The 17,402-nt window shown below is 42.2% G+C and overlaps 1 protein-coding gene across 1 annotated transcript; it reads right to left on the bottom strand.

Moving 5' to 3' along the window:
* Positions 1-8,794: 8,794 nt before the first annotated feature.
* Positions 8,795-14,951, bottom strand: LOC100501369 (Fatty acyl-CoA reductase 1). Its single transcript, NM_001196109.1, has 6 exons — positions 14,690-14,951; positions 14,496-14,599; positions 10,368-10,567; positions 10,182-10,282; positions 9,651-10,090; positions 8,795-9,570 (listed from the first exon to the last, which is right to left on the bottom strand). Exons 1-6 carry the CDS (start codon positions 14,769-14,771, stop codon positions 9,007-9,009), a joined length of 1,491 nt encoding a protein of 496 aa, NP_001183038.1. The 5' UTR covers positions 14,772-14,951; the 3' UTR covers positions 8,795-9,006.
* Positions 14,952-17,402: the final 2,451 nt, after the last annotated feature.

Raw genomic sequence — 17,402 nt, forward strand, 5'->3', positions numbered from 1 at the left:
TATGAGAACTCAGCATAAGGTAGACTCTTATCCCAACTTCCACCATGCTTAAGGGCACAAGCTCTTAACATATCTTCCAGCACTTGGTTGGTCCTCTCAGTCTGCCCATCAGTCTGGGGATGGTAAGCCGAACTAAAATTCAATCTCGTATCCAATGACTCGTGTAACTTCTTCCAATACCGAGAGGTAAACTGTGATCCTCGATCAGACACGATCTTCTTTGGCACACCATGTAGGCATACAATCCGTGCCATATACAACTCTGCCAACTTGGCTCCTGAATAAGTGGTCTTCACCGGAATAAAGTGGGCTACTTTAGTTAGCTTGTCCACAATCACCCATATAGAATCATATCCAGCAGACGTGCGGGGTAATCCAACAATGAAATCCATGCCAATTTCTTCCCATTTCCACTCAGGTATCTTTAGTGGATGCAGTAATCCGGCTGGCCTCTGGTGTTCAGCCTTAACTCTTTGGCACACATCGCACATAGCCACATGTGCAGCTACATCTCTCTTCAATCCATAGCACCAATACTTTTGCTTCAAATCCTGATACATCTTAGTACTCCCAGGGTGGATAGAATAAACTGAGTCATGTGCCTCCTTCAATATGGTTTCCCGAAGACTATCAATATCGGGAACACAGATCCGATTCTTGAACCATATCGTGCCTTGCTCATCCTCTGTGAACTCCGGGCCTCTACCCTCTGTTATCAGATCCTTTATCTCCTAGATTTTAGCATCACCAACCTGACCTTTACGAATTTCTTGCTCCAAAGTAGGTTCCAATTCAATAGTCACTCCTTCCGTATGTGTAACAATCCCCAGGTTGAGTCTCTCAAAATCTTTTGCTAATTCATCAGGTAGCTGGACAACGAAAGCGGAGTGAACATGCTCCTTCCGACTCAAGGCATCTGCAACCAAATTCGCCTTGCCTGGGTGATAGTGAATCTCCAAATCATAATCCTTAATGAGCTCCAACCAATGGCGTTGCCTAAGGTTGAGATCCTTCTGAGTGAATATATACTTCAAACTCTTATGATCCGTGTATACTTGGCACTTAGTTCCCATGATGTAGTGTCTCCAAATCTTAAGTGCATGCACAACCGCTGCCAATTCCAAGTCATGAGTGGGGTAGTTCAATTCATGCTTCCGCAACTGACGAGATGCATAGGCAATCACATGTCCTTCTTGCATGAGCACACATCCAAGTCCTTGGCCACATGCATCACAATAAATATCAAATCCCTTCTGCAGATCTGGCATAATCAGTACTGGAGGTGACATCAATCTCTCCTTTAGTTGATCAAAACTCTCTTGGCATTTCTCATCCCACTTGAATTCTCTTCCTTTCTCCAAAAGCGATGTCATGGGCTTGGCAATCTTAGAGAACCCTTCAATAAATCTCCGATAATATCCTGCGAGTCCCAAGAAACTCCGAATCTCAGTAACTGTAGTGGGCACTCTCCACTCCATTATCTCCTTCACTTTAGCAGGATCCACTGCTATTCCTCCATTAGAAATGATATGTCCAAGAAAGGGCACCCCGCCTATCCAAAACTCGCATTTGCTGTACTTGGCGTAGAGTTGATTATTTTGTAGCTTCTGTAGCACCAATCTTAGATGTTGTTCATGATCACTTTCATTCCTAGAATAGATCAGAATATCGTCGATAAACACTACGACGAATCTGTCCAAATACTCCATAAACACTTTGTTCATTAAATTCATGAAATAAGCTGGTGCATTGGTTAATCCAAATGACATAACAGTAAACTCATATAATCCATATCGAGTTGAGAAAGCCGTCTTAGGAATATCCGAGGGTCTAATCCTCATCTGATGGTAACCAGATCGGAGATCAATCTTCGAGAATACTCTAGCACCTCTCATCTGATCAAATAAATCCTCAATACGGGGTAATGGATACTTGTTCTTCACCGTAACATCGTTAAGAGATCTATAATCCACACTCATCCGTTGCGATCCATCCTTCTTCTGCGCAAATAACACCGGTGCTCCCCAAGGTGAGGCACTCGGACGAATGTAACCGGCCTCTTGTAACTCCGTCAACTGCTTCTTAAGTTCCTTCAACTCTTCTACGGACATTCTATATGGCCGTTTAGAAATAGGGGCGGTTCCAGGTAAGAGATCAATAACAAATTCAACTTCTCTATCAGGTGGCATCCTTGGTAACTCCTCTGGAAAGACATCCGGAAAATCTCTAACCGCACGAAGGTAGTTTCTCGCAAACTTCTCATCTACTAAGAATGTCGCTAGTCTGATGGCGGTAGTTACTGCAACTTCAACTTTAAATTTTTCTCCTTTGGATCTGGTGAGTTCTATGGTTCCTTTAGCACAGTGTATAGACTGCCCTTCTTAACCATGACATACCAAGGGTCACATCTATAGTGCTCTCTTCTAACACTATAGGGGTAGCACATTTGGGTTAGGAATATAGGGTAAGAAAGGAAGAATTGTAGACAACACGAGTAACTATGAGAAATGTTACTGCGGGGGATTTATTAGCTAAGTAGATTAGTGTGTTATCCACTAAAGCTAATACATTACCTTATGGTGGTACATGCTAAGATGCCCGTCTATACTATTTCAATCAATCAAAGAAGCAAATCAGACATTGATCATCAGAACAATCAACCAACATTTTTAATAGAGAAAATAATTTTAATTTTGTCTTAGGTTCCTTATCTCTTAAAAATGTCATAGGGGTAGGGATTCCAAGATGTGAAATCCATCTTGTCTTAAAGTAGAAAAGATAAGAATGGTCAGAGTGGAACAGTAGAAGGTGAGACAGGATCAAGATAAGTATAGAAAGAATCAGAGTAAGGTAAGTGTAGAATGAATCAGAATAAGATAAGTAGGTAAGGGATTTGTCCATTTCTATCTAGGTTTCGTCCTACAGTCAACATTTCCTCTGATACCACTTCTGTAACACCCGGTTTTAAAGGACAAAGCCGGGTGCATCTCATACATGCGCCAAGAAGACAACATATATAATAACAGAGTGTATAGAGATAAATGTCATAAAACATCAGAGTATTTATTACATAGCGGAAGACTTATTACAAAATAAAAGTGTAAACATAAACGAACTAAGGATCGTCGGCGCCAATGTCAACTGAGAAACGCCACCTAGATCAGATCATACTCCTCGCCTTGTGGCTCCTCCTGAACCACCTGTTCTTCTCCTGTGGGGGGTGTGAGACAGCAAGAGTGAGCTCACATACGTTCATCGCTCAACAAGTTGTGGGGAATAATGTGGCATAAACTCACCAAAGGTGGGAGTTCATGTAGTGTAAGGCTAATCAATGGAATAAAGGCTGAGGCTGAGCATTGCTTTTATAAGTTGGTCAAAATTTTATTAGCAATTACTAAGTGTAAGTAAATACCAAACCTTAATAATAATAAAGAACAATAATAGTAAAATAATCCCAAATGCGATGCAAATGTCAAATTGAATTTAAGTTCCATAATTAATCATGTGAGGGTCCGAGCCGCTCTTGACCGTGAGCACGGCTAGTATACTAGTTTTACACTCTGCAGAGGTTGCGCATCTTTACCCACAAGCCGTGTTACCCATTTGCCAAGGGGTCATGAATCCCATACACCTCTACCAAGGAAGCGAGGCAGGGTAACACTACGAGGCCATTACAAAGTTCCACTAGCTTCAGACTACCCGCTACAGTTTATAGGAAGTTCCAATGCAGGGTTCCTGGCTGACCGCCATCGCAGCAAAATCAACCAGGGACCTCCCTACACTGACCACTCCCCTACTGCCCTTGCCCCTTTCGGGTAAGGTAGCCCTCCACTAGCTTTCCTAGTTAATCAGCCAAGGGCGTCCCATTAAACCCTTGTGGTAGCACTGTTTTCCTGGGTGGTCGCTCCATGTTCCCATTAATTTAATGATCTTAACATGAACAGTAATAATAACAAGATAATAACAGAATAATCATGAATAGTGTATCTCCATACCCAATCCACATAAAGCAATAGCAAGTACTACCCAAAAATATTTCCGGGGTGAACAAGGTATAGAGGTAATCAAAACTGGGGTAACATAAAGGCTCCCATCAAAATTAACCTATGCAAATCATTAAAATTAATAAGAACATGGCTGGGAAAAGTAAGTGATCAAGGGCACAACTTGCCTTCAATGAGCTCCTGCTCAGCTACTTCTACTTGTTGAACCTCAGTTTCCACAGTGGCTTGCTCGTCTACTCGCATCAACACAATACATACATAGTATAGCCAAAATCAACATCACACCAAACAGATGAATAAAATATACAGTAAAACTCTACACATTAAAATGAGATCATAGGAATTGGAATCACTGAATTTGGAGTTATAGAATTCAAGTTATGAATTTTCAAAGGTTTTATGTGTTTAAAGTGAGATTAAGTGTGAAATTAATTTTCTTACTGTTGTCATGATAAAACAGAGGCTCTAGATGTTAGAGAATAAAATTATAAAATTTTAGAAAGTGGAATGGATTAATTTGGAGTTCATATGCATTTTCTATGATTTATTGAAGTTCTAGCAATTATTTTCCTATTAAAAATCTATTTAATAATCATTTTCTCTGGTTGTATTATGTTCTGGACTGGGCCTCAATAACTGGAAAACGCAGGGGTCTCGGTGTAAAGTTCTGCAGACACAGAGAACAGTGGAGGTGGATGGCGGGTTGGTTTCTAGTAAGCGCAGGGGTTCTTTTGAAAAATATCCAGGCCGAAGGGGTATCCAGGGTTTTCAGCCGTTGGATCACGCGCGGGCGGTGTGGATTAGATCTCGCGTTATATGAACCGGTTCTGAATAATGGCCACTGGATCAAGATCCGAGGGCCCGAGTTCAATGAAGCCGAAATCAATCCCCTCCCACCGATGAGCGATCAACGGTCCGCGATGCTCGATGCCTAGACGCCGCCCAGATCTAATCGTGTGCGTACACTGTGGATCCGACGGCCCAGGCCTATCTTCCTCCCCCAGCACAGCCCGACGGTGGCGCCACCCACCCAGGCGGTGGTGAGCGCAAACCCGGCGACAAATTCCCCCTCCCTAACAACTTTATTCCTCTAATCTACCGATGTAACGCATTGCTGAGGTAAAGGCGAACAGAATGGTGGGTTTTCTTACCGAGTATCGTCCGCGCAGGCGAGCCGACCACGAAGAGGAGGGTGTTCCGCCCTGTCGCGCACTCCGGCGAGAAATCCCCCCCGATTCGGGGTTGCTCAGCACGCCACGCGAGCTCGAACAGGGCCACCGGGTACCGACGCACGCATCCGGCCACACGAAGAGGAGGGAAGGTCGGCGGGGATCGATTTCACTGGCGGCGCGGCTTGCTAGACCTACGGGTTCACGGCCAGTGGAAATTCTCCAGCAATTTCGAGGATAAGGGTATGACCAGGGGCGCCCACGCATCTATATACCCACGCGCGAGCGTGAGACGCGGATAAGCGGTTCAGCCACCGCGGCGGAGGTGGCCCAGGAGATGGATCCGCGCCCGGGTTATTCGGAGAAGAAGCTCCCGACATGGGGGCCCCACGTGTAGGCGACCGAGTGCGGGGGCAAACGTTCAGTGGAGGCGCGAGCGCGAGGGACAGACAGGTGGGGCCCTAATGTCGGCGCCGATGGTGAGTGGTGGACTGCGCGGGTGAGTTGTTCTGCTGGGCTAAAATGAGTAGAGGCCGGCCCATAAGGCATTTTATCCTTTTTCTTTTTATTTTTCTTTCTATTTTCTTCATTTTCAAAATCCAATTTGAATCCAAGTTTAAATTCAAACTTTTATGGCTTATCATTTACACTATGTTTGTATAGTTAACAGTAATAAGTTTAAGAATATCTAAGTTTAGGAATATCTATTTTATATATATATATATTTTTATAACATTTCTCTTTTTCTTATTTTCCAAACCCCAGAGTTTAATTTAGGGATTCAATTCAACCTTTAGAATTATTATTTTATTATTATTATCAACATTATCATTTTATTAAATGCACAAACAATAAAACTCCAACATGATGCATTTTATTGTATTTTGATATCATTTATTTTGTAATGTAATCACTCTCAATCACTTGGATGCTCTTTTTATGATGCAATGTGGCACATAAAATAGGGAAATCTCCATATAATGCTTTTATACAATTTTGAGTATTACAACCGCCAGTCTAGGTCGTGGGCGCAGTTTCTGGCAAGCAGTGGGTCGCTAGGATGGATTTCAGCCCAATACTGCTCCAAGATTTTCTTATAAAAGTACCCTTAGAAGGCTTAAAAGAATTTTAGAAATAAAACCATAATACAAAAAATAATAAAAATTTGTGGAAAACTTATTTACCCTTAGAATATCCTCTGGTAAAAAGCTAAGCATGTTTGGAGTCGATTAGCTTAGAGAACCATAAACTAGCTAAATATGGGTAATTAAAACCCTAAACCTTGAAGTACTATATAGGGTTAGATAAAACTTAAATCATACAAAATAGTAAACATCAAGGTTGACAAGCTTTAAAATATGTAGTTCTCTGTTTTTCTGAGGTAAGTTTAGTTTGATCGCGTTAAGCCAACATTAGGTAACCTAGAACTAAAAGTATAATCACTATATGTTTAATTAAGAGTATTTAAGCCTTCCACCTCACCCTAAGTGAGAGTTGCATAGCATATCATTACAAGAGCATTCATATACTTGTGATTGACTTGTAGAACACCAGAAGAAGAATTTGAAGTGGAAGTGGAAGAGGAGCCCGTTCCTACATCTAAAGCTTCTCCAACTGAAGTTGTTCCTGAAGGTCTACTTGAAGGTGCTCCAGTAGGGTTTGCTGCCAACTACAATATCCTAGTTGAAGAGCCTGACTCTCCTCCTTATCAAGGCAAGCCCCGGTGCATTTATCAAATTCCTTGTGTTTCAAAACCTTTATCACTTATATGCGGCATTAGGTGATAGGAATTGAATGCCTAAACCCTTGCTGCATAACTTCCTTGAACTATTGATTATCATCCTTGATACCTGATTTGAAAAGCTAGATGTGCTTAGTATGCTTATAGACTGAGAACAAAATATTTTGATGTATGAATCATGTTCTTACAAAGAAAAAGGGCTTGGAATGATGAAGGTATCAAAAGCCTTGATGACTTCATCATTTCAGCAGGGTACCTCTGACAGGTACCAGGTTTTTTTAGAAATGGTTTAAATTGAGACCAGACGTTGAGCAGGAATGGTCACTCGTTTGTGTCGATTAAGGACCGTAACGAAAGTAGGCTTGCTGATCTAGGACCTTTTAGCTGGCCACATGCCTCGTCAAGGGTAAGCTTAGCCTCGTCTGGACCAATACCAGAAAGGTCGGCCCACAATGGAAATGGAGAGATGGCGAGAGTATCGTGTATCCACCTGGCAAGAGGTTGGATGGTGGGGTACTGAGCTCTCGGTTGGTGGGGACCCATTCTGGTCTTAAGAAACCCGGGTGCGAGTTGACATATGCAAGGGTTAAGTGCTACATATGTCGTGTGGTTGGAGATCCCCAACTATGTATTAATCGATTTGGATCGCCGTTACTTTTCGTATATGAAGACTGGATCACGGCCCTACATCGTAGATAACAAGTGAAACTAAAGATGCTAAAATGAAGCTAGTGTAGGACAAGTGTATGATCTAGATTAGGCCAATCTAGATTCAGGAAAAGTACTTAATTGTGAAGTAAAAGTTTGGCATAAGGATCCACAATTAGTAAGCTTTTCTGCAAAACCAAGTCTTTGAAATTTGATAAGCTTTACTTTGCTTCCCAACAAACCAGCATACCCTTGAGAGTCTTTTCGTTAGTCGGGTCAGTCTTGCTGAGTAATTGCGTACTCATGGTTTTATTCCATATGTTGTTGTAGGAGATGCTATTAACACCTATGAGTTCTGTTAAGCTCAATCTGGAGACCTTTTAATTATGTTTATTATGTGTGTGCTGTGGAAAGATGACTTCTTCCCAAGTGTTGTAATAAGTTAGCACTTTGACTCTATCTCGGGCAAGTAATAATAAATACTACTTGGTTTGTATACTGAAAAGTTTGTTAATGTATATTATCTTATTGTAAAGTGTTCCGCTCAACTCCTGTGTTTAAAGTTTATGTTCATATCTGATTATTGTAATATTTGCAACTACGGGTGAATGATCCTTGGAAGTGAACGAGTTCATCGAAACTCGGCACCCCGAGTAAGTTATCTGATTCACTTACATATCTATACGAGGCCTTGAAGGCAAGTATTGGTGTATGTGGGCTCGATAACTTGGTTGGGTTGTGACACAAACTGCCAATGAAATTCTATTTCCATCGACGGTTGTCTTAACCAACCGTCAATGAAAATAGCGTTTTCACTAGCGGTTCTAAAACAACCGGCAGTTAAAATGCCGATTTTCACTAACCCCTAGCACTGACGGCACTAAAAAACGCCAGTGCAAATAACTTTAGAACCGCCACCATAGAGCTTCTCTGTATAAGTGTCAATCATTCACATGAGCACACCATACATAGACAAAGGTAGACACATAAGGTTTCTCAAGACGAGGCCGATCTGACCTGGTCGCCAAGAAAGAACCACAAAAATGCATGTTGTATATATATAGGAGAACTATCTTTGGAATGAAGGTCTCCACAATGATTATGCAACGACCTGCTTAAGTATAATCAATTAACCAACAGTGACTGACATGACAACACACAGGATGAGTATATCATCATCAGGTCCTGCTAAATTAACACTAAATAAACAAGCCAGAGCAGAAGTACGTAGTGGTAGCTAAAGCAGAGCTGCTAATAACTGGATACATTTTGATGAGGAATAGAGAGGATGGGTGGGATCCACGTCGAGCGTAGCAACAATATATAGCAATGTGTATACAAACGCGCGCCAATTGGTGGATTTAATTAATTAATAGTACTAATCTGGATGGATCATGATGTACATGTAGGTAGTACGAACGACGGCGATCAGTGCATGTAGCTGCTACTTGAGGACGTACTTCATGACCCCTGGAATGTGGATCTTGTAGAAGTAGTCGTCCCAGTCGATGGTGTTTGGGTCGAAGTTGAACTCCAGCCGGTCGGCGACAGGCATGGCCATCCTGAGTCTCTCCATGTTGGCGTCGTCGAAGATGCCCTTGAAGAGCGCGAAGGGCCCGTAGAGGTCGACGAGATGCATGACGAACCTGTACTTGCGGTCCAGGTCGGCGTAGAGGCGCGAGAAGAGGAGGCCGCCGGAGAGGAGGCTGAGCAGGCGCAGAAGCTCCAGCGGCAGCCTGTAGCGGAGCAGCATGTAGGCGGTGAAGGCTGCGACGGTGCCGAAGAAGTGCACCTTGCGGGTACGCACGGGGCGGCCGTCCTTGCCCACGCGCGGGTGGTCGCAGAAGTAGCGGATTCCCGTCCGGTACAGCACCGCGTACGGCGCAGGGTTGCGGAGGGAAGACGTCGCGTGGTACACCGTCGGCGACTCCTCCTTGTGGCCGCCGGGGGCGGACGCGTGCGCCACCGTCGCGGCCATCATCGCGTTCACCACCATGTCCCCGGGGATCTGCACGTTGTACGCGGCCATGCATCAGTGTCGTACGTTACGTACCGCTCCCATGCATGGTGAGCACAGCGAATACACACCACGTCCATGGTGAGCTGGAGGTCGGCTAGGAAGCAGGAGAGGCTCTGCTTGGCGTAGCCAATGAGGATGGCGTCGATGGTCCTGGTCCCTTCCATCCACCCCGGCAGCGGCTCCTTATGGATGCTTGTGATGATGCTGGGCCGCACGATCACGGCGGGGACGACGCCGCCCAGCTCCCGCGCCAGCATCATCTCCCCTAGCGCCTTGGTGAAGACGTACGTGTTGGGCCAGCCCAACTCCCGGGCCCTGGCGAGGCCCAGCTCCTTCATGGCCTTCCTCTCGTTCTTCTGCTCGGCGTCGTCCCCGGCGACCTGCTGCTGGTAGTCCCTGGCCACCCGCAGCTCGGCGTCCATGTCCAGCTCCGTCTCCATCCGCAGGGTCTCGCCCTGCTTGAACGCCCGCTCCAGGATCATCCCCTGCTTCTCCCCCACCACATAGGCTACAATACATATATATGGCCGCGCGCGATTACAGTTTCGGTCGTCGTCGTCGGCTAGAAAAAACCAACTACTACACTGTAGGGTACCTACCCGTGGACACATGGAGGACGACCTCCAGATTGGGGCACTGCTTGGCCAACTGGCAGATATGCTTCACTCCCATCACGTTCACGTCCAGGGCCACGTCGTACCTGAAGTACAGTACGTACGTACGTACGTACATTGAGAATAGTATACGTAGGTGGTGGATCCATTTTCAGAACAGAATACGTGTACCTCTCGTAGAAGTTTGTTGTGGCAGCTCCATTGACGATGACGTTGAGCTCCCGAGTCATCCGCCTCAGCTGGGGCCCCTCCACGCCCAGGTTCTCGTGGATGATGTCGCCGGCCAACGGGACCACCTTCTCCTCGATGAAGGAGTGGAACCTCTTGCCGTGCGTCTCTCGGAGAAGCCCAAACAGCTCCTTCCCGATCACCTGCATGCCAATGCAGTGTCTGCTGGTGATTAGCCTCTTGTGCACCACCAAAGACTTGATGGGCCCACATGGATATATAGGAGAGATGGATCCTGCAGGGTGTCCTATGGTCCAATTTCTGTGTCCTATGGTCTAGGCGCGTGAAACTGAAACGTCAGAAACTGAAAATTTCCGGTGCCATAAGCAGTGGTGGAAGATGAATAAAAAAAGGAAACAAATTGAAAAACCAAAACACAACATCAAACGTTTAAAGTACCAAAAAAAACGAAAATAAATTAAAATGACATTGCAATGCCTTACCTGTCGTTTGAACTCATGTTTTGAACACAATGTCACTACTACTAAGTTGCGAATGCACCTCTATTTATAAAGAAACAATTTTATATCTACAAAAATATTTTGCACCAAAATATAGTGGGCGCCATAACAGGTGCTTCGCCCGTGGTTATAAGTTCGTGTATAGTAGACAGACACAGATGACGGATCTGTTGGTCCACAGTGACACAGATCGAGCATTCAACTTTGGCCGACCGCTACCTAGCGGGCCCCCCCTTGCATTGGTGACTTGCATGGTTCTTTCTGCACACGCAAACAGTTCCTTTTATGGTTACGACTTACGACACTGTTCTACCACGACGGGGGTTTATAATGCAGTTGCCTTTAATGGGGGGTGCTTATATATATATATATATATATATATATATATATATATATATATATCACTGTCTAGATTTATAAAAAATGTTAGCAACATATTTATATCTCCAAACAAATTTATTATAAAATATATATTTATAGATTTATCTAATAAACTAATTTTGTACTACAAATATTTTTTATACATATATTTGGTCGACATCGGAAGAGTCTGTGACACTCTTTAGTACTGATTTGGTGGACCGAAAATAGAGGGGATCAATGAGGGATAGCTAGGGGATTCCTCCCCCATGCTCCACCAAAATAGCCCTTACTTGACGGAGGGAATACATCTATCCCAATTAAAACGAAACAAACAACACATTCAGTTTTGCAATACTTCTCGTGCACATCCGAGGAGCAAACATTTTTAAATTTCACTAGACATTTAAGAGAATAATATTAGCATTTATATCTTTAAATTGATATACTATAAAGGCTTGTTTATGAGCCAGTGGATGGGATGTGCTAAAATCATTTTACTATTCAATTTTAAATAGCAAGACGATTATTTTAGCTCTCTATTCCCCTTGCTCTCAAACGTGCCTAAAAAATACAATATGATTCATCTAGTGATATTGATTTGGTATCATAAATATTAATATATATTATATATATTTGATCAAACATAAAATCTGTTGACTCCTTGATATGTATTTTTGAAACGGGATAAGTATATATGCGTCAACTTTAAATAAAATTGAGAAATATTACAAACCTTGTTTGAAGCAAATTTAAGATACATGTCTTGAGTTTTTATATTTACTCTATTAGACACACTGAAATATACAGCTCAATACATAAATTATACATGCCCTAAATTATACATGCTTTAATAGCTACTGTACCTAGTAGGATGGGCTTCGCTTCCCCAGCAGACCAGCACACCGTTTTCCCGGCAAGCACGCGTCAAGCAGCAGGCTGCGGCAGCAGGCAGTGCATGATGCTGCACATTGATTGGGCATGCAGTGCAAGTGCCGAGGCATGCAATTACTCGTTGCTCCTGGCCAAACCTACCACCAGCCCACTCTCTACTCACGCCATAACTCTACTAGCGCTCCAGCAGTGGTAAACAACACTTTTAGAAGCATACAGCTGCAGCACTCAGGTTCTCTCAGGTGTATAAGGTCATAAAAAACAATATTTTTTTAATGTAAGCAACATTGTTTATAAAGTCTATTTTAAAATAGAAGGTAAGATAACAGGTAAGACGAGAAAGGTGCTGAAGACAGCTTCAAAAGGCCCTGGCTGATCTGTAGTAACTTGATTCATGCTTGATTGCAGGTTTCTAGGTAGGCTATACTTCATTTCTTGTCTCTAAGGAGTAGTATAATAAGAGACTATTAACTGACTAAATACTGAGATCGAATACAGAAAAGAGGAGAGAAAAGAGAAACAGAGCTATGAACTTACAAGCCGGCTTGACAAAGAACAGAAACAAGTGAGGTCCTACATTAATATTGAAAATCTAACCACTATACGAATAGACTAAATAACAGACTACAAGAATCAATGGTTGACTCTATTATTAAACTTGCTCTAAATTAACCGAACTTTCTTTTTTAACAATGCTAACTTTTAGTACATAGCTCGTAATATGAATAGTCTCATATGACACTCATGTGATTCTGAGACGTGTATAAGCTTACCTCTTGATTTAGAGTTCATTAAAATACGAAATAATACGCAATGAACTTGCTAATAGGTACCTTTGGAGCTGCCCTAAGGAATATTGTAGAGTTGTTATCGGAATTGGCAGCCTAATACTGATCTAACTTTGATATATACCATTACCAGTAGTCAGCCATCACAAAATACGCACCTTTGCACATAGATCAGAGCACGAAATCCTAATGACCACTTTTAAAAACTGTATATAACACCTTAACTTTATAGCATTCAAAATTTATTGTAAAACAATTATCATTCTCACTTTCTAATACAAATTTCTCTTCTAATACAACATCTTTTTTTTCTCAATATATATACAACATTTTTTTCTCAATATCTCTATATATATGTACTTTTCTATTTTTCTAAGGGCATTTTGTTCCTTTACCTTTTGCGTTGGTGTGCGTGTGTATTATCTATGTTACAGTGACACAAATGATTTGAATATGCTTTCATTAACAGTAGCAGAAACAGCCGCATAAATAATGATTGATTGTCAATAGTTTGTTCTGACTTTCAGCAGTAATGCTTTGGTCACCTTTTTATGCCATGGTTAGTGCGTCAACACTGCTACACCAAAATACAAAGTAAAGTGTCCATAGAATATAAAACATACAAGAATATATGTGTTATGTTCACTAGGTAGCTGTGAACATGCATTATAGGCCAACAACTATGGTTAGAATCTCATTATATATAATTTTAGAATTTTTACTATTTAAATATGGGTGAGCACGATCAAGCCATTCGGCTGCCACGTGAAGAGACAATGAAGAGGCAAATATACTGTACAAACAGCGGCGGCTGCAGTACTAGCTAGCATCGTGAAATGAGGAAAATTTGTAATTTAATACAGTAGAGGTAGAGAATAGAAGAGATATACACAAGCTAGTGTTTTTTTTCGTTCAAAAAAATCAGATAGGTCACCTAATAAATATGTTTGCGATGTATCGGATGGGAGTAGCAACATGCGAGCGAAAGCTTGCATATGCATGTGGACAGGTACCCGATATATCGCCGCAAATGTACCAATTATCCTGTACATAGTACACACATCTGGAGTAGCATTTATAATGTTAATTAGACTGTACCACATGTAGACTAGAACGCATCTTACTTTATTGTACCGCAAATGTATATATATATATATATATATATATATATATATATATATATATATATATATATATATATATATATATATATATATATATATAGATAAATTAAAGAAGAAAATGCATGTGCTTACTTCGGCACTATGGTTACATGAAAATAAGGTAGCGTTTGGTTCTCAAGCTACTTGGGATAGAACCGAACGGCTCAGTCCTAGGAGCGGCTCTGTCTAATCAAATGGTTCAACATTTAAGTACAATTTTTTATTTTTAAAACCAGTTCATCCTATATGAAATTAATTAAAACAAGAACAAATTGAGAGCGGAGCGGCTCGGTTCTACCGTACTTCGGAACTAAACGCAAACCAAGTGAAAGAGAACAAAAACCCCAAACAGAAATTAACAGAACTAGTACAGAGTGAGATCATGCCGTTGCTAGAAGCCATCACCTCAGTCTCCACCCGTTTCTTGGCTGATGCAGCATCCGGCGCACGCACGGGGAGGTAGATCCTCTTTACGTCCGGCTGGACCCTCAGTATCTTCTCCACGAGGACTGCAACAAGACATGACGGCAGAGAGAGACCTCAAGGTGAGCACAATGCATGTATGAAACAGAGACATGCATGCACGCATACATGCTTACTCTTTCCAAGGAAGCCTGTTGCGCCCGTGATCAGGATGCCCTTGTTCTTGAAGTACCCAGGGATCCTGCTTGTTTCCTCCATTGTTCTCTCGATCCGTGCTGCTAGCTCCGTGTGTTTGTGTATGAGAGCTGGAGAGGGAAAGCAGGAAGGGGAGAAAGACACGCTAGAGTGACAGCGCGCGCACCAAAAGAGGCTCCTGATGTGGGGTATTTATGGCGCACAAGCCACCCACCAAAATCCGTCCTTGAATGGAGGGTTGAGTACACGTTTAATCTAGCAGTGGGCAATGGCAGATACTCCACTTTTTATTGCAAGGGACAGTGCACCGAGCTCAGATGATAATAGCAGACGATAATCTTGCTGTATTAATTTGTAACATATACTAGCTTTCCACTATAATCCGTCCTTGAATGGAACAAGCTTGATGGCATATGATATATACTCACAAGGAATAAAAGAAACCCCCAGATGCTTTGACAGCTGAAAATGCTCGTGGTCACGGAGGACGGATGGATGATTATCATGCAGTAGCGTATACAGGAAGGGAACGACGGATGGATGTTTCCAATAGGTAAGGTGAATAAAAGTAGGTGAGAAAAGAAGACAAAGCCAGTGACCAGTCGTTGAACAAATAATCCAGTATTTGCTTGCGCATCGTTGGCTTAGCCATCTGTTCTCCACCACCGCACGCGACCGGCCGGCACAATCTGGGCTTTGTTTATCAGAAAATCTATTCAATGTCATCCAAACTATAAAATTTATTTCAATACCATTCAATTTAAATTTTAATCTCTTAATACTATTGACGTTAGCTTAAAGCTAACACCATTAGTTCCATTTAAAACAAATCTCTTTAATGTCATTAAAATTTATACCGATCACTTCAATACCACTTAAAATTGGAATAAGCACTAGTAGAAAAGAGCTCAAAGCCTGCGGCACGTTCAACTTTTCACTGGCGGTTTCCGTTATCAAACGTCAGTGAAAGAAACAGGTGGGCCCGGCTTTAAAAACCGCCAGTGGAAACCTATTTCCACTGGCGGTTATCTTAACACAACCGCCAGTGGAAATAGGATGTTTCCACTGGCGGTTGTGTAACACCAACCGCCAGTGAAAATTGATTTCCACTTGCGGTTATCTTAACACAACCGCCAGTGGAAACATCATATTTCCACTGGCGGTTGTGTTAAGATAACCGCCAGTGGAAATAGGTTTCCACTGGCGGTTTTTAAAGCCAACCGCCAGTGAACTGTCTGTTATAAATACCCCTCTTCTTCCCCCTACAGTAAACTGTATGCTCGCAGCCAACTTCCATTGGAGGCGATTTTGGAGGTCCAGAATTCACAAAATACATGGGGAGAGGTTTTGATCTTCATTTTTTGGAAGAAGATTGCTAAGAAAGGTTGGTTTATGTTGCTAATGTCAATTTTTATTCATTTTTGCTCAATTTTAGCCACATTTTGGATCTAGGGTTTCACCATTTGAGAGAGAGTGTGTCCTCTCTCAATTTTAGCCACATTTTAGCCACATTTTTGCTCTATTCCCTCAAATAAAGTTGTTTAATATGGTTAGATTTTGTCTATCCTCTCTCCTTTTTCATGTTTAGTTCTCAAATCAGTTTATCCATGACATATTAAGTTGTTTAATGAATGGTTCATGTGTTGTGTGGAGAGAGAAGAAGATAGGTTTGGTAATTAAGATTATTTTTATTAGTTGCTATGAAAGGTTGGTTTAATTATGTTTTAATTGCCAATTATTGTTCATCTTTGCTCAATTTTGGAACTAGGCCTTCACCATGTGTTAGAGAGAAGAGTATGGCTAGGAAAGTTTGGTTTTATGTTCCTCTTACCAATTTTTGTTCATTTTCCTTAAATTTAGCCACATTTTGGATATAGGGTTTCACCCCTTCATCCTTCCCGACAAGAACTATAGCTCGCAGCCCAACTTCCATTAGAGGGCCAGATTTCACAAAATACAAGGGGGGGGGGGGGTTTATCTTTATTTTTTGGAAGAAGGTTGCTAAGAAAGGTTGGTTCTTGTGTGTTTATGTTACTTTTTTACAGGTGGTGATGGAGAGGACATCCTGGATGTATAACTTATCAAGGCTAGATCCATCATACATATCCGAGGTCCATAGGTTTATTGATGTCGCTACGAACCATGCTTGGAGAACAAAGACAAAACACATATATTGTCCATGCATGGACTGCAAAAATGCTGCTGTATTTAATGACACAGAACAAATCATATCTCATCTGGTATGCCGAGGATTTATGAAGGATTACACAATTTGGACAAAGCATGGAGAGGGTAGCTCTTCGCCTTATACGACTAGAAACCCTGAGAACATCGACGACAGATTTCAGTTCGTTCACGAGACACACCAACCTCTTCCACAGAGCGAACATGTAGTGCAAAATGTTACTGATCATGGTTACGCTGGAGGAAATGAACATGATAGACCTCATGTTCTGCCAAGTGTTATGGATGAGGAAGATGCAGAGTTGCTAGAGGCAATGTTACGTCGTCATACAGATCAATCGATGTTCTTAATGAAAGGTATGGAGTCCCTGAAGAAGGCAGCAGAAGAGCCTTTGTACGACGAGTCTAAGGGTTGTACCAAAGAGTTCACGACGCTCCGGTCTGTGCTAAAGCTGTTGATGTTAAAAGCTAAATATGGTGTGTCTGATGCTGGCTTCGATGCGTTCTTGA

The sequence above is a fragment of the Zea mays genome, chromosome 7 (assembly GCF_902167145.1).
Source record: "Zea mays cultivar B73 chromosome 7, Zm-B73-REFERENCE-NAM-5.0, whole genome shotgun sequence".
Lineage (NCBI taxonomy): Eukaryota > Viridiplantae > Streptophyta > Magnoliopsida > Poales > Poaceae > Zea > Zea mays.

Bases quoted from the DNA above. Each gene is read 5' to 3' on its own strand.
- LOC100501369 (NM_001196109.1), bottom strand. From the start codon at position 14,771: ATGGAGGAAACAAGCAGGATCCCTGGGTACTTCAAGAACAAGGGCATC. The intron at 10,568-14,495 runs GTGATGGCTTCT...ATTGGCATGCAG, and splicing joins AGAAACGGGTGGAGACTGAG to GTGATCGGGAAGGAGCTGTT. The intron at 10,091-10,181 runs GTAGGTACCCTA...TATGTATTGTAG, and splicing joins CGTCCTCCATGTGTCCACGG to CCTATGTGGTGGGGGAGAAG.